A 26388-nucleotide genomic window follows, 5' to 3' on the forward strand; every position below is an offset into this window, starting at 1 on the left:
GTAGAATAAGTTCAGTAGACACGAGCAGCTTAACCACCACCGGGGAGATGGCAGCCGTAAGGGTATAAGTGATGGGATGTCCCCCACGTTAAGGGAAATCGTAAATCGTGGAGAGTCCAGAATCCAATCACTTGACTAGTTTCTTTTCCTTCCGTTGACCCTGTCCTAAGTTCATATTCAAGGCGTTCGGTTGTTGGTCTACTGTGCGAAGACGGCGGCATTGCTTCCGCTCGTCCAGAGAAGCTTCCTCCGCTTCCCCGTCATAGCTCCCTCCACGCCCGGTACGCCTGGGCTAAAATCAATCCAAAGCGACAGCAAAAGCCGCCACTGGAGCCGAGCCCGTCTGAGATCCTCATTGCCGAGAACGGCCTTGCGAATGTTTGGGATCTTCCAGCTAAGCCGCTAATCAAGTGACTCCCTCACTCGCCGATTTAAATACCCTGGGTGGGCAGAGCCGAGGGACGTAGTTATACTTCCGTATCTCCCCGTATTTTTGGGCCTTCCTGTGAACCTCCGAGATCGTCCCCGTCCTTTCTTTTAATTAAAAAATAATAAAGATCCCTGGACTCCGGATCGCTGGCGATTCACTCTTGATCTTTCTCTCCTCTTTTCCCCCCTTTTGTCAAAGTACTTTCGCTGCAAGCGATCGCCTGGAAGCTTGTCCTACTGCGTTGCCGGCTATAGCTCTTGCAGAAGAGCTTCTTACCAATTGACGGAGAAAACAACATCTCTGCAAAATTAGCAATTGTTCACAATGTCCGCAAAAACTGTACAAGGCCGCAATGGCAAGAAGCCAGCCTCCCCGGCTGTGAACCTCATCGGTAAGCAAACCCTCCCGGCGCATTGAGTGAGTACTGTACTAACTTGCGATTCAGCTGGTGGTGGTGCCGGTATGATGGAAGCGCTCGTGTGTCACCCCCTCGGTATGTGCTAAAATAAATCAATTGACTGTCCCGGGCGAGAACCCCACTGACAGTATATGCCAGACACCATCAAAGTTCGGATGCAGCTCTCTCGCCGGGCCCGCGCACCGGGTGTAAGTGAGCACCATGTGTGAAGCATTGAGTCACTGTTAACCGTCTGATAGGTAAAACCCCGCGGGTTCGTTGCCACTGGTGTTGAGATCGTGAAGAAGGAGACTGCCATGGGTCTATACAAGGGTCTGGGTGCTGTCCTTGGTGGTATCATCCCTAAGATGGCAATCCGGTTCACCTCCTACGAATCATACAAGCAAATGCTTGCTGATAAGGAGACCGGTGCCGTGACCAGCAAAGCCACTTTCCTGGGTAAGTTGCAATCCATTGCCCTTCTTTAGTGGGGTATGTGGAGGCTAACAGGGCTCCTTTCATTTAGCTGGTCTTGCTGCTGGTGTGACCGAAGCCGTGGCAGTGGTCAATCCTATGGAGGTTGTTAAGATTCGTTTGCAAGCACAACATCACAGTCTGGCGGACCCTCTCGATACCCCCAAGTACCGCAGTGCACCACATGCGCTTTTCACCGTGATCAAGGAAGAGGGATTCAGCACTCTGTACCGCGGTGTCTCCCTGACTGCCCTTCGTCAAGGAACCAACCAAGCGGCCAACTTCACAGCCTACACCGAATTGAAGGCTTTCCTCCAGAGAGTTCAGCCCGAGTACAGCAACACACAGCTTCCTTCCTACCAGACAACTTTTATCGGTCTGATCTCCGGTGCCGTCGGGCCTTTTTCCAACGCCCCGATCGACACGATCAAGACGAGACTGCAGAAGACCCGCGCTGAGCCCGGTCAATCAGCCGTATCACGTATCATGGTCATCGCGAAGGACATGTTCAAGCAAGAGGGTGCTCGCGCCTTCTACAAGGGTATCACACCCCGTGTGATGAGAGTGGCACCTGGTCAGGCCGTCACTTTCACCGTGTACGAGTTCCTGAAGGGCAAGCTGGAGACCTCCGGGTGGGCTTTCGTTGGTGGAAACTATGAAGAGTAAGTGGCTCCCATTGAAGGGATGGCCACTGTATGTTCTCGAAAGCATTTGATACCATGAGCATGGTGGCGTTTTCGATCGCTGAGTTATCAGTAATCTCCTGTTTATATGTTTGGGGGTATTGGAGAGCCGCCAGGCGAGATCCACGTGGAGTGGGTTGTATATATTATATCCGTTTTCCTTGTTCATTTCCTATGTTAGCATACCTCCGTTCTTGGATAGAGCCAAAAACCATTCAGAGAAGTCCATTGAATTCCGAGGGTGTAGTATAGAGTAGAAGTACGTAGATACAAAACTTCCCACGTAGATAAGGGGGCCGATCACCCGGGGCAGCAAACTGAGCCCCGCTAGAAGCAAGACACACCGCTTCTGCCCTTCCCCTCCGTCTGTCTCCCCGAAACAACCTTCCAGATAAACCCCTCGACTGCAGGAAGTAGACCGGCCGATAAGTTGCATAACCCGAAACGGCCAGGAGCTACTGCTGGACCTTGATTCACGATGCAGTCCGGAATCTCAGGTACATATCTACAAATCTCGTTCCCCTCGTCTTCCCCTTGTTCCTGACGATTACGACATCCCGCAACCGATCCCCTCGGACATGCCACCTTACAAACCCAAGTTACGCTCAACTCCAGCATTCTTTGCTAACTATACACAATAGTCTCTGATGAGCTTCACGAAGCCTTCAGGAACTTCGTCTCCGATGAATCCATCTTCTGTCTTCCCGTAACAATCAAGTCGGAAAGCCTGTCGCCCCTTTCCCCGGTTCCTTTCGCCTCTCCAAACGCCTTCTACCCATCTCTTTCCCAGCTCTCGTCCGTCCTTGAACCCAAAACTCCTCTTTACCTCCTCATTCGTCGCCCTGAGGGTGGTTCATCCTCCCTCGTGGCTCTGACCTACATTCCTTCTAATGCTGGCGTGCGCGCTAAGACTCTCTTCGCCGCAACCCGCGCCACCTTGGCTAGGGAACTGGGAACGGAGAAGTTTGCTTCCACCATCTTCGCTACGGATGAAGATGAGGTCATTGGTGAGGAGGCATGGAAGGAGCGGGATGCTGAGAAGAAGGGTACCGCGGGCGGTTTCCGACGGGAGGATCTGATGGGTGAGAAGGAGCGGGAGTTGGAGGCTGTGCGGAGAGCCGAAGAGGAGGCTCGCAGCGGCACTCCGAGCAGAGATATCGGTATTGGTGGCACGTTCAACAGGGCAAACCCATTCGGTGGTGCATCGGTCAAGATGAAGGTCGATGACGATGTTAAGCAGGCCCTCGAAGGGTTACAGCAGGGAGGCCTGGTTCAGCTGGTACGTCTCTTCATGATCCTGCGATCAATGCACTGGGTTATGTGTCTTTCAATTAAGAATCTAACTTCGATTTGTCTAAATACAGTCCATTGATGTCCCCACGGAGGCGATCAAGGTTGCTGCCGCTGAGTCCGGAGTGGAGGCGAACTCCGTCCAGTCACACATCCCTTCGTCTTCTCCCCGGTACACACTTTACCACTACCCCGACTCCGACGTGGTGATCTTCATCTATACCTGCCCCTCGGGTTCCTCGATCAAGGAGCGTATGCTGTACGCCAGCTCCCGGATGCATGCAATCACTATGGCTGGCGATCAGGGCCTGAAGATTTCAAAGAAGGTAAGAGCTGAATGCACACGCTCGATTGATTGAAGAGTCCCTAACACAGCACGCAGATCGAGGCCTCCTCGCCTGATGAGATCACGGGCGAAAGGTTGCATGAAGAAGTCCACCCGCCCCAGGACAACGGACCGAGCCGGGGATTTGCGAGACCGAGACGTCCGGGTCGGTAAATCTCCGCGCGTGGTTAGATGATTCGTAATTTCTTGTATATCCCGCTCTATGATCCGCGATAGTATATAGCCCGGGCACCTGTGACCGAAACACCGCCGGTACAAATCTCCTCTGTCTTCTGTAGCTGTAGCCGTCTCACACTCAACAACCGTTTATATTCGCCCAAGCCACCCCCATAAGTCTGCAGAGCTCCCTAAGACCAGGAGCATACGATGCAGAGAGCAGACGCTCTCGCCCAAGAGCCCAAACGCGTGGCGAACAAGGAGAAAACAACACCCAGCCCACATCAATGATTTCGAAAACTTTTCTTTTGGTAGAATAAATCCGTCCTCGAACTTCCCAAGTTTATAATCTTCGGGCATCCGTCTCGGTCCTTCTCGAGTCGCGTGCACTCAAAGCAATAGAAAGCATCACTGATTCCCTCTCCACCACACACGATGCACTTGTTCTGGTAGTTTCCGAAGGAGCACTCGTCGCAAATGCGGACCAGGGTCGTGGGACGCACGTAGGAGTCGCACACGGGACATTTGCCGTCACACTTATCGCACAAGCGGCCGATAGAGATACCGGGCTGCTTGCGGCACATGACGAGATCGGGGTGATGGCGAGACATGGTGGATTTATGGGATTAGTAGCTCTTTGGTGAAAGTGTTGAGAGGGACGCGACGAGTCTTGAGAAGAACGAGTGTGGATAACGAGGACAGATCTCAGGTCCGGTGTCGAAGAAAGCTGCCGTTATTACGAGCAGTTAACGCTTCGTAATGATATAATGTGATATGTCAGCAGCGAGACAGTGGAAGGCAATCGAAGAAGTCTGGGTCGGGGACACACAGAAGAGAGAGGCAGAGAGGGAGGGTGGAACTGGAAGAAACGCTCTTTCGGGGCGGTCTGGTGGTCCGTGCACGGGCCGTTGGAGTCCCGCCGCGCCGGGCATATCGCGATACCGAAACGAAGGTTTGATTGAGAGAAGCTGCAAATGAATACCCGGTGACTTCTGGTTGTTTTCGCGGAATGTTTTGATTGGAGTTGTTCGATACCAAGTGTCTGTTCTTCTAATTTTACAAGCATTCCTGTTTTCATCTGATTGATTCTTATTTCCTTCTTTCCTCACCTCTCACGGCTTCTCCCTGCCAGATATGACCGAAGGGTATATATTATTTCGCTGCCTACCCTGACTATTTTTCTTGACAAGAAACATCCCTGCTAACATGGGACATTTGCATGAAAATACAGAACTCTCGCGTCGGCCGTCGCCCTCCCCGACCAGGACACTACTACAATCCCGTCTCCAGAAGCAGGGCTAAAGCGGCGACAGTCGTCGATTGAAGACCCAGACTCGGAGAACAAACGCCGTCGTCTTAGCTCACAAACGGAACATCATGATGACACCCAGTCAATTCCGGATCGCAAACAGGCCTCACCGGATGTAACAGAACGGAAACCGCGGCGTGGCGCAGGACGGGATGAGGAGCGCAAACGCGGCCAACGACTATTCGGTGCTCTGCTGGGGACGCTTTCGCAGAGCTCGACCTCGGCGGCCCAAAAGCGACGTGCAGATATTGAACGACGACAACAGGATAAGCTGAAGTTGCAGGATGAAGAATATGGAGAGCTGAAGAAGAAGAGGCGGGAGGAACTGGCGGTGATTCGGAAGAAGGAGCAGAGGTTCTACGAGGAGGAATCGGTGAGTTTTAAGATTCCGTGTTCCCGGATGGTGGTCATGATGGTGATTTGCTGGGTTTTTGGTTTGCTGCTCGGTTTATGTCGTGCGGGCGCTGATAAATGGATGTCTCAGATGCGCACGCGCCACTCGAATCTGATTGCGATGGCTCATTTCCTTAAGACGAGGACAGAGCCGGTATTAGTATGTTTCCCGACTTTATGGTTTTGTGGCGTTGGTGCTTGAGTTTGGGAGATTCTGACTATTCTATCTGCAGTACTACAAGCCGTGGCAGCTAAGGGCGGAGGATGAGGACATAATACAGGACCAGATTAAAGAAGCGGAAGCTACTGTCGCAAGAGAAGTGGCGGAGTTCGACGCACGCTATTCGTCCCACGAGGAGAAGAACCCCGAGCAGCAGGAGGAGAAGATGCAGGAGGCTGAGCATGAAGAGACCCAGGAACCAGCCTCTGTGTCCGAGTCAGACGCCATGGAGAATAAGAGCGTCGCTCAAGCGTCTTCGGTGACTATGGGAGCTGAGACAACAGCCGGTGGAGGCTCCGAAGAAGCCAAAGCCGAGACCTCACCTGCTAATGACAGCAATGTATCTACTAGTATGGACCATGACCGCTCGGATATCCATCGACACGACGATGATGGCGGTGAAGTGGAGGAGGACCAAGAAGATACGGTAATCTATTAGCAGCAGAAGCGGTGACACCCTTTCTCATTCTTCGTTTTATTTAATTCCACCATATTCTATCATATCGAGTAGCGAATTGCAATGTCGACCGGAGGTTGAAGGCAAGTCTATGCTTCTCCTCCTTATGTACATTCTTAGTGTCTGCATCGAGTAAGAACCGAGGCATCTCGGCGGGAAGGCCGGCGAGTTCCCCCCTTCGGCTGGCTGAACACAAACAATTCGGCGGTCACCAATCAACCAGGGCGAAACTACTGCCAGGAAAACAGGTTTATGTGTACCAGAAATGCCATATTACTCGTGCCCAATGGACTCTGTCGCCTCATTTCCTGTAGTTAGTCTTATATTCATCGATCAATAGCCCCGGTTGCACGTGACGGGACAGCTGGCGGGGGTCTCCATAGGGTACCATTTATAGATCCTGGGAAAGTCGGTATAGTAGCATGCAACTTGCCTGAACACTTCTTTCACTCCATCTAAATCTCTTCCTGCAGTAGACATCCTTGTCAGTACTTGAACATTGCAGCTTTCCATCCAACGTTGTTCCGTCATGACCGTGGACAAGATCGATGTAACCGGCGACCCGAGGGTCGAGCGCCGCTCGGCAACCGTCAATGGCAAGACATACGGTATGTAGGAGATGCAGCACATCTGATGCAATTCAAAGGACGGCTATCCTGCAGGCTCGATTATTCCTCAAATCATGCATCATTATTATAATCATGCAGCACAGCTGTCCCCCTATATTCATCCAGATGTAGAGACACTAGAAGCTGTAAAACATGATCGCTGATATATATCGCAGGCTACCTCTACAGCGAGCCCGAATCGGGGGTTTATCGGGCAACAATCTTCCTCGTGCGTGATGCCATCCCAATCAAGAGTGACTAGTGATATATATCACATTAAAATACGTATCATCTAAACCAGACAAGACGATCTAACTACTATCTGTTGCGTACAGCTCCATGGCTTCCCCGACCTATCCATGGGATGGCGCTACCAAATCCCCATGTTGATTTCCATGGGTCTGCGAGTTGTCGCGCCAGATTGTCTAGGATACGGCCGAACAGTACGTGCCATCATCACCCTCAAAACACACAAGACATCAATATTAACGAATAAATAGGACGCACCCGAAGAAATAGAACTATATTCGCACAAAAGCTGCGCCAACGACATCAAAGAACTCGCAATCCAACTAGACGCACCCGAGATCATCCTCGGCGGACATGACTGGTAAGCACTTTCACCTCCATCTTGATATTCAAACAATATATTCTACACTATAACAGCAAGCAAACAAACAAACAAACTAAACCTCAAACCGAACAGGGGCGCCGCTCTCGCCTACCGCGTCGCGCTCTGGCACCCGGAGCTCGTAACGCACATCTTCACGGTCTGCGTGCCATACGCAGCGCCAACCCGGAAATACCTCGCGCTAGAAGACATGGTAGAGAACATTGCGCCGCATTTCGCGTACCAGCTGCAATTCCGGAGCGGGAATCTCGAAGATGTCATCTTTAGTAAGGAAGATATCGAAAAGTTCTTGTCGGCGCTGTATGGCGGTCGCACGGATGATAGGGACGTGGCGTTTGATGCCGAGTATGGGGTTTTGTTGGATCGGATGGAGCTTGTTAGGCCGTCGCCTTTGTTGAGTGAGGTGGTGAGTTTATTTCTACTTGCTTCTTATGAAAGAAGGGAGTGGGATGCAGAGGCTAATGTGGATGACATCCAGGAACTGGAATACTACGCGAATGAATTCTCGAGGAACGGGCTGAGAGGGCCATGTATGTTCCAACCATCCCTATTCCCATTACCGCCCAACCCCTAGTATTGAGGGAAAAAAATAATACTGACAAACACACAGTAAACTGGTACCGCACACGGGAGATAAACTACGAAGAAGAGCTCGCCATCCTGAACGCCCGCATCACAGCCCCATTACTATTCATCCAAGCGCTGAAGGACTCCGCACTGCCGCCGCATCTAGGAAAAGGAATGACGAGGACGGTGCCGCATTTGACGTACAAGCAGGTGAACACGGGGCATTGGGCACTGTGGCAGGAGCCGGAGGAGGTGAATGAGATTATTGCGTGGTGGTTGAAGGAGGTGGTGTTTAAGAGTTTGAGGATGTCGAGGTTGTGAGCATTGATTTTGATGGAGGTGGTGCTATGTATGGGTACTACTCAAGTGTACTTTTCTGTACGCATATCTTGCTTGATCGTTGTATTCTTGGGTCTGTTTTGGGACTTTGGGTTTATCCGCTGGGCGGGATTATATCGAAGATTGTTTGGGATTTACAGGTTATTGAAAATGGGTCACTAGTACTAGGATAAAGTCATTTATATAAGTAACATGGAGGTCGGCATAGTATGAGAGCTGTTCGAACGAGCCGCGGGGCAGTTCACTAGCAAGTAAGTAGTATTATTGACAACCAAATGAATATCTATAAACAACCAGCTCAAGTCATAAGTAGCTATATAACAAAATCCTGTTGAGAGTTCGTCAATCGGCCAAGGCCACAAGCAAATCAATTATCAACGATCTGAGTCTCAATATGACACCCGACCTTATCCCAGCGATCAATGAACTCCTGACCCAAAGTAGCAGTAGTGACGATACCACAACGAGACACCTTCTTCACCTTCTCCTCATTCTCAAGAATCGTCATGGCCGCCTCAGCCAGACTCAGCCCAGTGAACTCATACATAGTACCCTGGTATCTCAACTTGCCCAGCACGCGCTGAGGCGTGGGGGTATCCTGATCCGCAGTCGCGACGGCGCGGTACTCGACGAAGTCGTTGACGGAATCCTCGAGGGTAGGGCCAGTACCCGGAGTGTAAATGTACTTCCGGACGAGGGTGCGAACCGAAGGCAGGAGTAGAGCCGTGATAGCGAACAGGAACGTATAGTGCCAGAGAATTCCGGTGAAGGCGTTCCTGGCGCGGAGGAATTGTCTGAAGTAGAATCGGGGACCGTAGAACTCAGGCATCAGGGTACTGCTGCGGTGGACGGTGGTGGTGTCTGCTAGGCCTGATGGAGAGGTGGTCAAGATACCCATGTCGCGGACGGATCGGATACCGAGTAGCCTCGCCCATAGCGGCTCACGGGGGATATCTTTCGGAGGGGCCGATGCGGCCAGCGCAAAGGGGGTGGAGATTTTGCGCATTTCGGAAGGTGGTACATTCTCAAAGAAAGTGAGAACGGTGGAGAGAGTGCCGCCGCTTGCTCCGGAGGATCTGCGAGGGTTGGTGTTAGGTATTGGATGGTCTATTGAAGTAGGTGAAACCTTACTTGATCTCGTGGATGTCACCGGTGATTGATCTGGTGTGGCAGGATAGATCTTCGCGGACTCGCTTCACTGTAGCCCAGGCGAGCAAGTCTGCAGGTGCGCTTTCGATGCCAACGCAAGGGATGATCTGATTGACAGTTAGGTTGTTGTTGTCGTATTGCGGAGTCGTGAGGGTAAGGTACATACAACAGCACCGTTCGCTTTGGCAGTTTCGTGGTATTCGCCGATGATCTCCTTGACCCAGTGTGTCTCTCCGGTACTGCTTCGGTTAGCTATGCATTGGTGGACTGGTTATACAGAGGCAAACTGACGCATCGACGTAGTGAGTTCCGTTGCTGGCGCAAGCTTCAATCACAGGCGTGGAGTATAGACAGTAGGGACCCACGCAGTTAATGATAACTCGCGTCTTTTGGACCAACGGGTGCAGCTCTTCACGGTTGAGTTGCACGGCGAGGAGGTCTACAAGCAAGTCAACGGTGTGTTCAGCCAACAGACATGTAGTATCAAGTACCTGGCTCGGCACGATCCGGGTTCACATTCTTGAGCTCTTTGGCGATATTCTCCAATTTGCTGAGAGAACGACCAGCCAGAGCCCACTTCAGGTTGGTGGGAAAGTTCTTGACGATGTGGTCAGCACAGAAGCGTCCTGTATAGCCCGTGGGCCCCAGGACGATCAGATCATATTGCTTGTTGGATTCCATTTGTTTGTGAGGCTTTGTCGGCTATATCGATTTGTGATATACGAAGGAGACGCTGGATAGCAGATACAGGTAGGATACAAGCACTATGCAAATTATTTGACCGCCACGGATGAATCTAGGGGGGATTCCTGAATGCCACCCAGCCATGACGGCGTTGCTGAACAGCGGTCCTGGGCTAACCCGATGTGAAGAAACCTCCGATGAGAGGACCGAGGCATGTGGTTATGCTTAATGCAGTAATGGGATGAGGGGACATTGTGTAGTTCATTGTAGCCGTCTCTAGCATATGAAAGGGTTTTACTCGCTTCTGTTCAGTAATCAAAATCAAGCAAGGGTCCTAAAGAAGCTATACAAACCCTTGTTGCTTACCATGAGGTAACTATTGCCGACTAGTTACAAAGTGGTTAGTAAACTAATTAATTAGTTGTGTTATGCTGTGTCGCATTACATAATCTTCCGTTTGTGTACACACGTGCGTGGGGGCCTGCTGGTTCGAGATAGATGCGCACAGTACGGCGCAAAATGAAGAACATGGCTATGAGCAGGAAAGTAGATGAATTGAAAGAAGTTACGAAGTCCTCTATAGATTAAACCGCATAGTTTTCCACATTATGTCAAAGTATGCTACTACTAGAGTAGCCAAGTGAATACATCATGAGAAGCATCTGCATTTGAAGGGGTGCACGTGACCAAAGTTCCAGCCCTAAGCGAGCCCGCCCACAACCATTCCCGCCCGAGTAGAAAGCCTCAGTCTCGATTTCGACTTACCGCACTGTTATCATCTTCGACCTCAACAGCCGCACAGAGACAAGATGACGAAGCGCACGAAGAGTATGTGCCCCTTTTGAACCTCTACAGAACGACTGATGAGGTTTTAAATTTATGAACGACGAATCGCGAGACTAACATTTATTGCAGAGGTCGGTATCACGGGTAAATATGGTACCAGGTATGCTGCCACGCTTTTCCACCACGAAGTCTTGAAATCGGGATGAAGTCGATCGAGTTTTTATTTCCCGGAAATCGAAGACGACAGATTCAACCTCGAATTTTGCGATACAGAAGAATCGATATTGACGATGGTTTGATAACAGATACGGTGCCTCCCTGCGTAAGCAGGTGAAGAAGATGGAAGTGTCCCAGCACGCCCGTTACATCTGCACCTTCTGCGGAAAGAACACCGTCAAGCGCAAGGCTGTTGGTATCTGGGAGTGCAAGGGTTGCAACAAGACCGTCGCCGGTGGTGCCTACACTGTCTCGTAAGTACCAACTCTACTATTGCCGCTGCTGCCTTGGATAAGCTGTGTCTTGGGTCCAGTGCAATCCCCATCGACTTGGACTGGGCCCTTGAGAAGCGGGCATGACATGGATGCTAATCGCTCGGATTGTGTTACAGTACCCCCGCCGCCGCTGCCACCCGTTCCACTATCCGTCGTCTCAGAGAAATTGCGGAGGTTTAAGTGTTGATGGAATTACTTTTTTCTATTACGTTTAAATCAAAAAATGAGAAAATGAGATCTGGAGAATTTCAATGAGCGAATGTCTCTTTCCACGAAGCCCGCTAGTTCGATGTTGGCAACGCCAACTGCTGTCGTTTGCACAAGGATTTTTCTTCACCATTAGATTTAAATACCATCGGTGATTCCAGACCTTTTACCCCGTTCCATCGAACCAATTAGTCGAGTTACCGGATTTATCGGATGAACCTTTTCGTACTACCACTCTTGTTCTGCACTTGGAAACAACGGAGCAACTTGTGATTGTGTCATGCCATCTGATGGACTCGTTTGTGGTAGCATGTGAGTATCTCAACAGGGGATGTTGGGTTCAGGTTGATGGATGTCCACTCGATAATTTTGAGTTGGATGTGTAGGGAGACACCGCCAACCACCGCATTTCCGCAAGGATGTAAAGGAAAACGCCCCCCTCGTGCATTTATCGACATGCATGCATACTATCCATATGTGCCAAATGTGGTCTTTTTGCTTGATCACCCATATAGAGTTCTATCCGTAGCTTGTTCGGACAGGTTGCTCAAGACGGTCGCAAACCTTAAAGGAAATGTGTTCACTACGTATCTGTTCCTTTTCTTTGGTTATTTTCGTTTTCTCGAACTACCGCTAGGGACGGACCGTTGTGTCAGCTAAATATATCAAGTTAGCTAATTATTCGTCATGTTTTAGGCAGATAAGAAAAGGTCATTCGGGAGTTCGCACTACTATACACTAACTACTAAATATTCATGGAGGAGGGGAAGATCAGGGTCACACCGACCCGTGGACTTTTCTACTAGCTTTTTCAGGGAAGAGAAAGAAAGACAGTCAACTACTAAAGCAGAGGGAGGGAACCCACTAACCAGGAAGAAAGAGGCTTGCTGAGACTAGAGATGCAAAGGTACTCAGCTGGTGCTGCAAGGGCAAGGCATTTTTCTCATTCATCATTCAAAAAAGAGAGCGCGCGGGTGACTAAGGCCAGGCGACGATATTCAATGAAGATCATTGGCTGGACCAAGGCCGGTCACGTTGGAGGCCAGACTGCATTGCGTTAGGCTGGATTTCAGGTCCACCTTCAAAAGGCCGGTTGCTTTCTCCCCACATCACTCGACCTGCTCTCTCTCCCCTTCTCCTTCCCACTCCCTCTGCCTTCCTGTCCCTTCTGCCGGTTGCTCTTCATGCCTTCTCTCAGCGTCTCTGCAGACAATTGTGGCACATCACCTTCTGTTAATGTCCGACACCTGTATTGTGTGCTTAGGAGACCTTGGCGAAAGCGCCAGCGATCCTCTTGCCGTCGCCGCCGAGGCCGCGCCAAGACTTGACCTCGGGGCAGAGGGCAAGTCGGCGGATACCTCCCTCAACAACCATGATGGCGTAGATGGCACAGAGGACTCGGGCCAGATCGCTCAGCTCCTCCCTTGTGGGCATATCCTGCACAATAACTGCCTGAAGCCCTGGGTCGAGCGAGCCAACAGCTGTCCGATATGTCGTCGGAGTTTCAACATGGTCGAACTAAGTGACCGCCCTGGTGGTAAGTACTTGATAAGTCCCTTTTATTTTATATGGACCTACCTACAATGGTCATGGATGGTCTCTACTTCCCTCTTGTTCGTTATGTGTATCTCAGTTAACTGATCTTTGGCTTCCCTTTAGGTCCCGTCACATCCTCCTATGCCGTGCAGGATCGAGTTCAGCAAGCAGAAGTCGACCCCTCAATGATCATTGAATATATAGATGATGATTTTGCCGACTTTCAACCATGTCCAATCTGTGGTGATGCAGACAATGAAGAGCTGCTTCTCCTCTGTGATGGCTGCGATGTCCCCTCTCACACATATTGTGTTGGCCTCGATTCTGTCCCGACGGGTCCCTGGTACTGCACACGTTGTGTGACGCAACGTCGCCTCGGGCGGTCTCCTGAGACTGCCGACTGGTCTTCCCAGACACAAGACAGGCGTGGTCGTCGCACAAGAGCACAGCGACGCAGATTGCAGAGCAGGAACCAGCTCAACTCGCTGCACTGGGCTCGCGTGTGGCAATCTGTCTGGGATCATCTGAACATTGATTTGGACTTTCCATTTGATGATGACATGGCTGCCGAGCGCGCTCGACAAGAGCAGCGCAGGGAAGAAGCCCACCAACGTGATTTTCGAGCCTGGCAACGTCGCTTTGAAGTTGCCGAGCAGCAGGGCGGTGGCAATCGGTTCCGAGACACTGCCGCTCTACTGGATATCGAGGCGCCTCGCCCGTCGCGGCCCCGCGTTCCTCGTGAGCCCACCCCAGAGCCCGAGTCTCTTGAGGAGATGAGGGCCTGGAATGCTTTCGAGCGTGCCCGTGAGATTGAGAATGACCCAAGCGCGGCCCGGAAACGTAAGGAACCGACGTTGTCGCCGTCTCCTGAACCTACCGAACCTGAACGCAAGTTGAAGCGGCCCCGAACACGAAGGGCCGAAGACCTGGCAGCTCGAGCGGTACAGAATGGTGAATCATCGAGAGCTGCTAGTGCGCAGGCCTCTGCTCGGATAAATGCCGAGAGTTCGAGTGAACCGAGTTTCCTTCAATCCCTTCTCAAGGAGGTCGAAGAATCGTCCAACCCGAACGGGGTCACTTCCCATGGCGCTTCCGGTCAATCATCCATTGCACCCACCGATCATGCGACCCCAGGTCCCTCGTCGCCTTCCATATCGCCTGCCCCATCTAACCATTCTTCCCCGCGTCTGTCTTCCGTCACGCCGCCTCCAACCCTCCGAAGCAGGCCCATGTCTCCACTACAACTGGGGTCACCAGCAGACCCGTCCTCTCCACCTTTTTCGCCAGATGTGTCGCCGGTTGGTTCTGCTCGGAGTGCCCAAGACGATCACTCTTCTCAAGCCCCCACTCGCCGCCCGAATCGTCGGATACCTCGCTCTGCCACTCGATCAGCGGCTATCCGTTCCGACGACAGCTCTCCTAGTCGTCCCGGCTTGTCCCTCAAAGTCAAATCCGACATACAGAAGCTGGTCGGGTCATCGCTTAAGCCTTACTATCGTTCGAAGACCATCACGAAAGAACAATACACGGAGATCAATCGAAATATATCTCGGAAGCTGTACGAGCGTGCGGGCGACGTCGAAACGCTCGGGATCGGGGCCAAAGCCACGCTGGCTACCGTGGCCAAGGACGAAGTGGAGAAGGCCGTTGATGCGTTGAAGCAACGCCACGACCTCAATGATTCTGTTGATGAAAGCTCTTGATACTTGAATAGCGTCTTGCATTTCCCGGCGTTTTGCAGCGATTAATCTGATTCCTGTGGGAGGATAAGGGAACCCGGCGTTTGTTTTTCAAGTGACAACTCCCGTTTGGCCGGAGCTTGCACGGGAGGGTTGGATACCCATTGAGAAATATACTGGCCGGCTGGGTGGCGTATGTTGTCCACCGCATACTGTAGCATTGTCTTGCATTTATTATATACCTGAGTGATATACTATGGATGTCATTTTGCTGGCCGTCCAGATCCTAGACGGCCAGCGTGGGCAGTACTTGCGTCGTTTCTGTGACTCCTGCGACGTAGCACAAACACACAAATGTAGGCCTACCAGTAGTCCTCACCGCTCCAATGACAACAAGGAATCTATGACTGAAACCCAACTTTCGATCCTAACAACCCAAACTTGAGACCACCAGCTGCATATCCATTCAATCTGTAACATCAGTCCCACAATGCAGAAAAGTAAACATGAAAGTAAGAGTACGTACGTAGTACTATAGATAGTCACCGCCAATTGCAACCGATCGGACTCAACCGACTAGCATCTATCTATCGACTGATCACATCATCTCTGTCTATCTGCCCTCTCGTTCTCGCTTAAGTATCACGGGCAGCTCGGATATGCAACCAGTGTTTCTGCATGCACGGGTTCCCAACCAACCACCATAGACCGATCGGCTCATGGGTTGCCGGAGCAGTTAGTTACCTTCTGAGCTGTTCTGAGTTCTTCGTAAACAGAACAGACACTTTAAATAGATCTGCTAGCTAAGGCTACATACGTAGTTACTGACCGGTTCGCATGATCTGGAACTGTCTTAGGAGGTACTTACGACCTTGTTAGTGAGTAGTAGCTGGCTAGGTATCAGTGCATGCATGCATGCATGGCATGTTTGTATGGGAAGATTGGGGCGTAGGTAGGGTTCGGGGTTTGGTTTCATGATATACTACATACATACATACATACTATTATCACATACATACAATGTACTTTGTCAGTAGTATGATAGAGGCACGAAAATCGGGCATAAATAGCAAGTAGTACACGGATAGAACCATTCCCTCTCACACACCCAGTTATGCGCTCCGAAACAAAACAACAGTGAGTAACCTAATCTAAATATAGACAGTAATAAGAAGATAAAAGGAGGGAGGGGGGGAAAAAAGAAAAATAATGCGACACCTCTGGGACTCGAACCCAGGCGGGCGAACCCACAGGCTAATCAGCTAGTACGGAGGAGTAGTAGCAGGCCTGCGCCTTAAACCACTCGGCCAAAGTGTCTGATTGGTTATAGTCTGTTCTCTCCTTATCGAAATATATACTATACATTTATGAAGTAAAGCGAAGTTGATCCACAATCACTCAAGCTCTTCTCTTTCTTTCATGGTTTCGGACATGGGCATTATTGATTGCTTAGCTTAGATAGGTTCGGTTCGATGTTTAAACTATGGTAGAGAAGGGTTTTTTCACTGTTCTCTTGTGTGTGTGTGGTGGATCGGAATAGTTCCGTATGGCCCTGTGTTGTAAGTAGTAGGTAAATCTTGCCTTGTTAGTTGATTGGTGGATGATGGAAATTTCTTCAATCATCAACTTTTTATTGTAATACGTTTGGTGGTGGTGGTCATTGGGGCTGTTTGCTCTCCTGCTAATGCGGTTCTCGTCACGGGCTATCATGTAGCGGGCGGATAAGTTCTTTGAGAATAGACTTTTTGTTTCGTTTGTCAAACTGATCTGCCTTGGACTTTATTCTCCGGCATGAGTTGTCTACGACCTAGCTATCTAGTAACAGATAGGAGGTGAGTGTCAGAGACTTGACCTGCTGCAGATCTGTCACAATTTTCTGTTTCGTTTCTCTTTTTCTTGCAGGATCCAGTCAGGTCTCCATCTGTCGAAGGTCTAGACGGCAAAAGAATGGAAAGAGAGAAAATAAAAATTTATGGAGCCCATAGCTAAAATCTATGGAACCCCTATCTTTTTCTTCCCATGGTCCCACTACAACACTATCCAAGCCACACAAGCACAAAGTCAGCCTGTTTATCTTCAAGTAGATTAGCTCTCTGATGAGGTTTCAAGACGTCGGGGATTAGCAACTGGAATATTAACCGTATTGGGTATGGTTTCGGCTTTCGGTCTCAGAAAATGTGCCGCCGTTCCTGGTTCGTATCTCAGCGTGTGGCCCGTGGACAGGCTGAAGTTAAGCGGATGACGAATCACTGCACAAGTTGCAGAAGCGCAGATAATAAGTCCAACAGTGGATTGCGTGATATGGCAGATCGATTGCTGTAACTACCACGTGCTGCTATTGCTGACATATCTACTACAGTCTGGCACAAACACATGAAACCGACTGATCTCGTCAACGGTCAGTCTGCGCACGTCCTGAGGACGAAGTGTCGAGAAATGTCGAGATAGGCGTGCCAAGCCATCGGGTAGAAGTGGGCACTGGATCCAGTGCTGATATCTAACCTTTTTCATGAATCATTTCGGAGATTCGGAGCCACCGAGGCGCGAGCTGGTGCCCACTTGGCCGCATGGAGCGAAGAGTTTGCATCCCATGGCCCCCAATCTGTTAGTGCTGCCTGAGGGGCTTGTTGTGCAGCCGGGGAAGCGCATTATTATTCATGACGCTTGCGCTATGTCTGGCCTACAGATCAGTATGTCCCCAATGAGAATCCTGTAAACACCGGGGACCCTGGTCATCCTCCGGATATAACGGCTCATAATTAGGTCCGGGCATGATGGCATTGCCCTAACCTAAGCACAGGATCACTTCTGAGGTCAGTCGGGAATCTGTAGGAAGGTGGGTAACCTGATCCTGGAACCTTGGGATGTTATGGTCAATATGGACCGGTCCTAGGAGTGGGGTCCCTCGCTGGAGATATCCCGCCTGGCTTAACCCCGTCGGCTTTTCCATGATTAAGACCGGTCTTGATTAATCATTTCTTCATGTCTTGGCTGGAGGAGGCCCACTCAGTGAAGAGGCTTGGATGTCTTTATAATGTCCACCATGGCCCTAGTCTCCCGGCAGGTGTTTTGCGTATCCTATCCCCCAGTCCCTCTAGACGTTTCGATTGGTCTGTGAAGACAGTATTGTATACTATATCTGTCTCCGTCCAGGGCGAGTTTCCACATTGAGAACTGGTCTCTCACCCTTCGCAACCCCCTCCCATAGCATCAAGATCATTAGCTCTCGTTGGCGCATTCGGGTGAGCGCAGACATATATCATGAGTGACGTACAGCATACTTCCAGTGCTGCAGCACCGGAATCGAACATTGCACCTTCGCATATCGACACAACACACGAAGCGCATCTGCGATCCTCCGACTCGACTCTTAAATCGGAATCCGCCAGTACATCCGGCGACCCAGAAAAAGGCCGCGAAGACGTCATCGACAAGGAGTTGGAGCAAGATGGATATGATATCGAGGCCGGTGCACCTCAACCAGAACTGGAAAAGGCAGCGGAGAAGGAAAAGGATCCCAATTTGGTGGAATGGGACGGTCCAGATGACCCCGAAAATCCCCAGAACATGCCCCGTTGGCGCAAGTGGTTGATCACCATGTCGCTGTCATTCATGACTACGTGGATCACGTTCGCCAGTAGTGTCTTCTCGACTGCAACCATTGTGACTGCCAAGGAATTCGGTGTCTCGACTGAGGTTATGATTTTGGCAACCAGTTTGGTGGTTTTCGGATTCGCAGTTGGACCGTTGTTTTGGTCTCCTCTGTCGGAGCTGTATGGACGTAGGATTCCCTTGTTCTCTGGTTACGCCATCTTCGCCATCTTTCAGATCCCCGTTGCAGTGGCACAGAACGTGGAGACCATCTTGGTCTGCCGATTCTTGATTGGTATCTTTGGCTGCTCGCCCCTGGCGGTGGTGGGTGGTGCTATGGCCGACTTTTGGGATCCCGTTGATCGTGCGGTTGCTATTTCAGCGTTCGCCAGTGCTACCTTCATTGGACCCGTGCTTGGTAAGTATATTTTTCCATTGTGGAATGAATAACATACTGCAGAGGCCATTTGCTAACATGTCTGATTTAGGTCCTATTGTCGGAGGGTACCTCACTGACTCGTACCTTGGCTGGCGCTGGACAGCCTGGATTACTTTGATTGCTTCAGGATCCTTTGGCCTGCTGGCCTTCATTATTGTCCCCGAAACCTACGCGCCGAGGATCCTTCAGAAACGTGCCGCCCGTCTTCGCCGGGAGACTGGGAACGAGGCTCTGCACTCCCTTTTGGACAATGCTCGCCCCACGATGAACGACATCGTGACCAAGTACCTCTTGCGGCCGGTGATGATGCTTTTCCTCGAGCCCATTCTGCTTCTGATCACTCTGTATTTGGCATTGGTATACGGCATCCTCTATCTGTTCTTCGAAGCCTACCCGGTGTCGTTTGAGTCCGTGCGCGGGTGGACGAACGAGGGTATTGCAGGGCTGCCCTTCATTGGCATCCTGGTGGGAGTGCTCTGTGGAGCGGCGTTGATTATCTGGCAGACAAAGACGCGATTCGCTCGGAAGCTGGCCAAACACGGCCGTGTGGTGCCGGAGGAGCGTCTCATTCCGATGATGATTGCGTCGGTGCTGCTGCCCGCTGGTCTGTTCTGGTTCGGCTGGACCTCGCATCCCAGTACCTCCTGGGGCGCTCAGGTTGTGGCTGGTGTGCCCATTGGCATGGGAATCCTGGTGATTTTCATGCAGGGACTCAACTACATCATTGACGTGTACTTGATGTTCGCCAACTCAGCCATCGCCGCCAACACCTTGGTGCGGAGTAGCCTGGGAGGTGCCTTCCCTCTCTTTGCCACGCAAATGTATAACAAGCTGGGAGTAGACTGGGCCTCCAGTTTGCTCGGTTTCATCACGGTCGCCATGATTCCCATTCCCGTCCTCTTCTTCTTCTACGGCAAGAAGCTTCGGGCTATGAGCCGGTTCAGTCCCAAGTTGTAAATGGGGGTGGAAGAGTGAATAAAGGAGGACGAAAACAGGAACTGAAAACTTGCATCTTCTCTCATGGATTTCTCTTGATGGGTGTGACCCACTCAGCATTCTTCATGCATCATCAGCATCAGCATCAGCATCATGGCGTTGTTTCCAGCGGATATAGAACTTGGGATGATTAATGTTTATTGATTGAGGTAATAATGTGACAATGGGGGATATAGATAACTAGCGTTTGCATTTGCATCTGCCGGTGTACTCCGTATAAATATATATGCAATACAAAATAATATGATGATGATAGTGGTATATATTAATTGTTATTATTAATGTGTTCATTTGGTGGTGAAACCCGGAATGTGCCAACGGGTTGCTTTGCCGTCTCTACTCTTGATTGGCCAATGCTCACCTCCAGACCGATTGGGAAGCGTGCATCCGGCTTAGTCCAAGTCAAATCACCAACTGGCAGGGAGGTCAAAGACAAATCCACCCTGTTTCTTCATTTCTTCATCCATGCAAGAAATTAAGAGTTAAGACCATTTCTGACCAGAAGTCCCCTACTGCGTACTGCTCAGTAGACAACTGTACTGGCATAATAGTAGAAAAGTTCCTGAAACCGTACAAAAGCAAAGGAGTCGCGCGACGCGTCCCGAAAGTGGAGGCGGTGGAAAGGCGGTGATTTTCTGGTGGTTCTTTTGGTCTCGCCGGTCGGACTTCCTTTGCTGTGCTGTGCTGTGCTCTGCTCTGCTCTGCTTTGCTTTGCTTTGCTCGGCCAGTCACTCTCTCACTCCCTCCTCCTCCAAGTCCACCGTCTATCGGTTCTCTTCTTCTTCCCCCCCAATTTCTCCTCCCACGTGCAGCTTCATTTCCTCCCTCCCTCCCCCCTTTTTCGACACACATCATTTACCATCCGAGTCTCTTTATCCTATCTCTACGTCGACTGCCCCCTCCCCTCTTCAACTCCCACCCCCCTCCGATACCGCGCATGGTGTATTGAAGCTCGTTCCAACTCCCTCGGCTTCCCCGCGCTTTGTCCACGATGCCCGCGCGCACTCGTCAGGGCCCCTCCGTCGCCTCGGAGGCCGTGGACCCGGAAGATACATCTGCGGGCCTGCGCCGTCTCAAGTTCAATGAGCCTCTATCCTGGCGCGTCGGACGGTCCGCCATTCCCATCGCCGATCTGCTGCAACGCTTGCAGACCCTGGCGCAGGAGCTTCGCCGACTGGAGCAGGAGGAAATTGATACGGACTCGCTGAAAAAGGTTTCGCAGGAGCTCGCGTCGGCTCATCTTCTGGCGCACAAGGATCGCGGCGTGAGAGCCTGGGCGGCGTGTTGTATCGTCGATGTCTTGCGTCTCTGTGCGCCCGACGCGCCTTTTACGGGCAATCAACTGAAGGTGCGCGGCCAATTGCCAACCCCTGAAGACGGTCGCACTCGGCCTTTATCATTCATCTCTCGTTATTGCTTGCGCGCGATGATCGTGCTGACTGACGTTCGCTCGAAATTTAGGACATCTTTACCTGCATCGTCTCGTCCATCGTCCCCGCGCTCGGGGACCCATCCAACTCCTACAATGCTCAGCACATCTACGTCTTGAACTCTCTTGCGGAGGTCAAGAGTATCGTGCTGATGACAGATCTGGACCATCCCGATTCATTGATCATCCCTCTATTTACGAGCTGCTTCGACATCGTCTCTGGGTCCTCTAAAACGTCTACGGGGGAGGAGGTCGCCAAGAATGTTGAGTTCGACATGACGCGCCTGCTCGTGACGGTTATCGACGAGACGCCTGTTCTTGCCGCCGATGTGGTCGATGTCATAGTGGCCCAATTTCTGCGCATCGACCCCCGTGCCATGGAGGCGCCGAATAAAAGAGGGAAGAGAGGCGATGCGCCGGTGGATGCGAAGCAGGGAACGCTTCTTCTGAAAGACTACCCTCCTGCGTACAATATGGCCAAGGCCATCTGTCAAGCATGCCCGGAGAGGATGACGAGCCACATTAGCCAGTATTTCAACAACGTCATCATTGATGCGTCTGCGGAGGGTGCGAATGGATCCTCAAAGGGCGGCCATCGCAAGCCCAATCTGGACGATTCCGACGAGGAGGGAGAAGACATCAAGGAATTGAGCAAGGCGCACCGCCTCATCCGAGAACTGTGGAGAGCATGTCCCGAGGTGTTGCAGAACGTGGTTCCGCAACTCGAGGCGGAATTGTCAGCAGAGTCGCTGTCCTTGCGTCTCCTGGCTACCCAGACCATTGGTGATCTTACGGCAGGTATCGGGGTTGCTGGACCACCCCCTCCGCCGCCGATGGATCCTGCCGCTTATCCGCCGGTGGCCATAGAGGAGTACGCGCAGACGATCCCTCAACCTAGTGTTCTTCTCACCCCCTTCTCTCCGAAACCCTTCTCGCAGACACACAGCTCCACTTATGAAAGCTTTCTGAGTCGCCGGCTGGACAAATCCGCCTCAGTAAGAGCGGCTTGGGTCACCGTTGTCGGCCGGATTCTGCTGACATCTGCGGGTGGCTCTGGCTTGAGCGAAAGCGAAGAGCAGTCGCTCATCAAACATATCGCCTCGATGCTTCGCGATGCGGACGAGAAGGTGCGGGTTGCCGCCGTCGATGCCATCAGCAACTTCGGCCTGACCCAGGTCGTTAACAAGTTGGGCGCCAGTGGAGGCTTTTCTACCCCTGATTCCCTCCTCTTCATCCTTGCCGAGCGAGTCAAGGATCGCAAGCCACAGGTCCGCGAGCACGCAACGCAGACCTTGGCTCGAATCTGGGCCGTTGCAGTGGGTGAAATTGAGCAGGCGAACGAGCCAGCAGTCACTCTGCTCAAGGATGGACCCTCCAAGATCTTCGATGCCTTCTTCACCAATGATCCTGACATTCACGTCTTGATCGATCGCGTCCTCTTCGATATCCTGCTTCCGCTCAACTATCCTCCCGTCAAGAGTAAGCTGACGCGGAGTAGCTCGAGTCAGTCTCAGAAGCAGAAAGACTCGCAGGCCTCGGAAGGCGATGGAGATATTGACGTTGACAAGATCCGGGCCCGTCGCATACTCACCCTTCTCAAAAGCCTCGATGAGAAGGCGAAAAAGGTGTTCTTTGCCATGCAAGCCCGTCAAATATCTATGAGGACAGCGATGACGGTCTATCTGCAGGCTTGCGAGGAGTACAATGTAAGTGCCGAGGCAGTCCCTTTAAAAATTCAGTGCTGATGCCTTTTGATATAGGGCGGCGTGATGGAGAAGGACCAAGAACGAATCAAGGCTCAGTTGAGCAAAGTGATTGACACCTTGTCCAAACTTCTCCCTGATCCGTCGCGGACATCTGCAGATCTCTGGAAATTCGCCAAGGTGCACGACCGGCGTGGTTACCAGCTGATCCGGTTCTCAATGGCTGCGGTCAGTGATTACCGGACCGTCGTCAAAGCCATCAAAGAGCTGGGAAGGAGGTTGCAAAGCTCCAACAATTCCTCCCTGCTTGATACTCTCACGCCTCTCTTGTATCGCTCCAGCTCATTGGTGTTCAACAGAAGCCATATTCCAGCCATCATGAGTCTTTCAAGAACGGATGAGAATGGCTTGGCTAACCCTGCCCAGGAGATGTTGCGGGAGATCTCTTCTCGAAATCCCGAGGTACTGGAAGCGCAGGTCCAGGAAATGTGCAAAGATCTGGAATCGCAGACGCCCAGCTCCTCCACGAAGGATGGTGCGGGCACCGAAGAGATCCTTAAAGCATGCTCTGGTTTCGCAAAGAAGCTCCCATCGAAGCTTCCCAAGGAACGGAAATTCCTCCAGTCATTGGTGAGCTACGCACTGCACAGTCCGTCACCTAAAGCGGCGAAGCATGCCGTTTCTATCCTCATGGCTGTTGCCGATAAGAAGGAGATGTACGCCAAGGACCTGATACAGAAATGCGTGTCCGACTGGGCCTACGGATCTGATCGCTTTCTCACCAAATTGGCTACCTTGTCCCAGCTGAATCTTTTGGCTCCGCGGGAGGCAGATGATGAGAGTGACGCTATCATCTCGATTGCCGTCAACAAGATTCTCTTGACCAATCGCTCTCCTCAGCCAGACGCTGGGTATGCGTGGTCTGATGTAGTGGATGATGAAACAGCAGCCAAGGAGTGGGCTCTGAAGATCATTGTCAATCGCCTACGCGCGAAGGATGGCTCGGATGACGAAGAGGACTTCCGTGCTCACGCCGGACCGGTCTATGATACTCTAAACAAACTCGTCGTGAACGACGGCGAATTGTCTAAGAAGAAGGACACGCCCGCAACGCAAAAGTCACGGCTACGTCTACTGGCAGCCAGGTCATTGCTTAAGCTTTGCGCGTCCCATGGACTTTGCGACCAGTTGCTTAGCCCGCGGGATTTCAACTCGATCGCTTTGGTCGCTCAGGACCCAGTCCTCGAGGTGAGAAGTGGATTTATCAGCCAGCTCAAGAAAAAGCTTGTACAGAAAACGTACTTGAGCTACCGTTGGTACACAGTCCCCTTCCTCCTCGCCTTCGAGCCTATCGCCAGCTTGAAGGACAGCACACTCACCTGGCTGCGGTCGCGAGCTTCATTCTTCTCGCAACAAACCAACGGCAAAAGAAGCGATCAACAGACGGTCATGGAATCCTTGTTCTCCCGTCTACTGTCCCTTCTCGCCTACCACCCCGACTATCCTCCGGCTGAAATGGAAGAGTCTACTCGGGTAGCCGAACTAGTCGACTTCTCCCGCTACATTCTCTTCTATTTGCAGGCTGTGGCCAATGAACACAACCTGTCGCTGATCTTCCACATCGCACAGCGTGTCAAGCAAACACGAGACGGCATCACAAAGTCTGACGAAATGAGCACCCGTCTCCACACGCTATCAGACCTAGCCCAAGCGACCATTCGTCGCTTTGCGGACATCTACTCGCAACAGCGCAAATTTGGAGGCGCAGCTGGCGGCACCAACATCCTGCAGACTTACCCCGGCAAGATGGGAGTGCCAAGCTCGATCTTCGCCCCGATGGGTAGCCACCGCGAGGCGCAAGAGGTTGCAGATAAGAACTTCTTCCCGGAAGAAGGCGAGGACTTGCTGGATCGCATCGTGCGATCCGTCATGAGGACTAAGAGCGGGTCCCACGGTTCGGCGAAGAAGAGAAAGCCCGAATCGGCTGAAGCAGGCGGCGACGCAAGCGCTACGAAGAAGGCACGGAAAGACAAGGAGAAGAAGCCCGCCCGGCCGCGCAAGTCGTCCGGCTCCGCGGGAACCACCAGGACCCCCAAGAAAAAGAAGAAGGACGACGACGGTTGGTCCTCGGATGAGGGAGCTGCCAAGAAAGCTAGCACGGCAGCAAGGAGACGCAGCAGCAGAGGTGCATCCCGGAGAGTCAGTTACGCGGACCGGGACAGCGATGAAGATGATATGGAAATGGACGAGTGGGAGGAAGAGCAAGCCGATGAACAAGAGGAAGCAGAGGAAGAGGGTGGTGCCGACAGCGAGGAGGACAACGACAGCGTCGACCTTCCAGACAAAGAAGCTGCCCTGGACGAGATCCTAAGCGACAGGGAAGACTCGCCTCTCTCATCGCCGCCGCCTACATCCCCGCAGAAACCCACAGAGCAAGCACCTTCAAAACCGAGTGGCAATGGCAAACGAACCTCGACTCTACCAAACCGGCGATCCTCTCGAAGAGGATAAGAGGATCTGGATACCCTCTCTCCCCTGAGTGTTTAGCTAGCATGTATGTATCAAAAACCAGCGCGAAGTGAACATGTGATATTTGCAGCGTCAGTTCGAAATGATTTATATTGTATCTTTTCATTGACTTGTCGGGGATGGTGTCATCCTTTGTATCTTCCTTTCTACTTATGGAATCTTTTGAATTCGTCCCCAACCTACCACATTGTTAAGCAGTCAATTCATCTCCCTTTTTCATATCATCGATACAATCTGAACTGGAACTGAATATGAATCAAATCGAATTGTGTATACCCATCTCTATCATCGATCTATCTATCTTCTTTCAAATCGCAGTTTATCTCATTTCTCTTGTCAAGTCCATCCCTCCCGCAAGCAGTTAGGATATGTGTGCATGTATGTATGTACTCCGCATGTATGTTGTCCATCCATCCATCCATCCATTTGTCTTGACTATCTATCTGTCCGTATTTCTTCATCTTCATCTTCCTGCCTATTCTCCTTTCCCTAACTAATTACCTGTATAAACCCAATCCTACCATTCCCATCACTCTTCTCACTTGACCCCAGGATAGTGACCAATGAAGAAGAGTATATGTAAATATCAAGTAGCCTGTTACGTCACACCAACTAGGCGATGGATGGCGATTTTGGAATGTGACGGGAGACTCTCTATCTCCTAAACTACCACTACTACTGACTGCAATTACTTAGTAAGTAGACTGGCTTGGTCCCTGCAGTGAAGGATTGTATGTATGTAAGTAAATTCAGTTCAGCTGGTGGGCGGGTTGCATCGAAGTAGTTGTTGCATTATTACATGAACTGAATCTACAAACCTATAGTTGGTAATTAAATCTACTAGAGAACTTAAATACGGTAGTATGTGA

General features: G+C 51.3%; 10 protein-coding genes and 1 non-coding gene across 11 annotated transcripts; 8 read left to right on the plus strand and 3 right to left on the minus strand.

Annotated features, from left to right (window-relative positions):
• Positions 1–754: 754 nt before the first annotated feature.
• Positions 755–1967, plus strand: BO85DRAFT_488042 (putative succinate:fumarate antiporter (Acr1); the record flags this gene model as incomplete). The annotated part of the gene is made up of 5 exons (XM_025663496.1): positions 755–821; positions 876–923; positions 987–1036; positions 1088–1286; positions 1354–1967. 5 exons carry the CDS (start codon positions 755–757, stop codon positions 1965–1967), a joined length of 978 nt encoding a protein of 325 aa, XP_025516160.1.
• Positions 1968–2333: 366 nt separating this feature from the next.
• Positions 2334–4124, plus strand: BO85DRAFT_449343 (twinfilin). Its single transcript, XM_025660146.1, has 4 exons — positions 2334–2481; positions 2626–3263; positions 3349–3600; positions 3657–4124. Exons 1-4 carry the CDS (start codon positions 2463–2465, stop codon positions 3771–3773), a joined length of 1026 nt encoding a protein of 341 aa, XP_025516161.1. The 5' UTR covers positions 2334–2462; the 3' UTR covers positions 3774–4124.
• Positions 4061–4387, minus strand: BO85DRAFT_459392 (PHF5 family protein; the record flags this gene model as incomplete). The annotated part of the gene is made up of 1 exon (XM_025661651.1): positions 4061–4387. The coding sequence occupies one exon, from the start codon at positions 4385–4387 to the stop codon at positions 4061–4063; it is 327 nt and encodes a 108-aa protein (XP_025516162.1).
• A 523-nt stretch (positions 4388–4910) lies between these two features.
• Positions 4911–6137, plus strand: BO85DRAFT_438431 (pinin family protein; the record flags this gene model as incomplete). Its single annotated transcript, XM_025658669.1, has 4 exons — positions 4911–4921; positions 5008–5458; positions 5570–5638; positions 5712–6137. 4 exons carry the CDS (start codon positions 4911–4913, stop codon positions 6135–6137), a joined length of 957 nt encoding a protein of 318 aa, XP_025516163.1.
• A 547-nt stretch (positions 6138–6684) lies between these two features.
• BO85DRAFT_371682 (alpha/beta fold hydrolase) lies at positions 6685–8282 on the plus strand (the record flags this gene model as incomplete). The annotated part of the gene is made up of 6 exons (XM_025656008.1): positions 6685–6763; positions 6940–6992; positions 7099–7206; positions 7264–7373; positions 7470–7924; positions 8005–8282. 6 exons carry the CDS (start codon positions 6685–6687, stop codon positions 8280–8282), a joined length of 1083 nt encoding a protein of 360 aa, XP_025516164.1.
• Positions 8283–8667: 385 nt separating this feature from the next.
• BO85DRAFT_420918 (uncharacterized protein) lies at positions 8668–10460 on the minus strand (the record flags this gene model as incomplete). The annotated part of the gene is made up of 5 exons (XM_025657910.1): positions 9941–10460; positions 9741–9888; positions 9616–9688; positions 9432–9556; positions 8668–9376 (listed from the first exon to the last, which is right to left on the minus strand). The coding sequence occupies exons 1-5, from the start codon at positions 10128–10130 to the stop codon at positions 8668–8670; spliced, it is 1245 nt and encodes a 414-aa protein (XP_025516165.1). The 5' UTR covers positions 10131–10460.
• Positions 10461–10942: 482 nt separating this feature from the next.
• BO85DRAFT_488048 (60S ribosomal protein eL43) lies at positions 10943–11590 on the plus strand (the record flags this gene model as incomplete). Its single annotated transcript, XM_025663497.1, has 4 exons — positions 10943–10961; positions 11049–11079; positions 11225–11389; positions 11527–11590. 4 exons carry the CDS (start codon positions 10943–10945, stop codon positions 11588–11590), a joined length of 279 nt encoding a protein of 92 aa, XP_025516166.1.
• A 1069-nt stretch (positions 11591–12659) lies between these two features.
• BO85DRAFT_468794 (putative PHD and RING finger domain protein) lies at positions 12660–15248 on the plus strand. The gene is made up of 2 exons (XM_025662292.1): positions 12660–13154; positions 13277–15248. Exons 1-2 carry the CDS (start codon positions 12854–12856, stop codon positions 14854–14856), a joined length of 1881 nt encoding a protein of 626 aa, XP_025516167.1. The 5' UTR covers positions 12660–12853; the 3' UTR covers positions 14857–15248.
• A 796-nt stretch (positions 15249–16044) lies between these two features.
• On the minus strand, positions 16045–16149 carry BO85DRAFT_t147. Its single transcript has one exon. It is a non-coding gene; the product is annotated as a tRNA-Ser (tRNA).
• Positions 16150–18093: 1944 nt separating this feature from the next.
• Positions 18094–19819, plus strand: BO85DRAFT_459396 (MFS transporter; the record flags this gene model as incomplete). The annotated part of the gene is made up of 2 exons (XM_025661652.1): positions 18094–18841; positions 18912–19819. 2 exons carry the CDS (start codon positions 18094–18096, stop codon positions 19817–19819), a joined length of 1656 nt encoding a protein of 551 aa, XP_025516168.1.
• An 850-nt stretch (positions 19820–20669) lies between these two features.
• On the plus strand, positions 20670–25657 carry BO85DRAFT_299143 (sister chromatid cohesion factor PDS5). Its single transcript, XM_025655329.1, has 3 exons — positions 20670–21206; positions 21320–22993; positions 23048–25657. Exons 1-3 carry the CDS (start codon positions 20850–20852, stop codon positions 25499–25501), a joined length of 4485 nt encoding a protein of 1494 aa, XP_025516169.1. The 5' UTR covers positions 20670–20849; the 3' UTR covers positions 25502–25657.
• The last annotated feature ends 731 nt before the right edge of the window (positions 25658–26388 follow it).

Source organism: Aspergillus piperis, assembly GCF_003184755.1.
Source record: "Aspergillus piperis CBS 112811 unplaced genomic scaffold BO85scaffold_8, whole genome shotgun sequence".
Classification (NCBI taxonomy): Eukaryota; Fungi; Ascomycota; class Eurotiomycetes; order Eurotiales; family Aspergillaceae; genus Aspergillus; species Aspergillus piperis.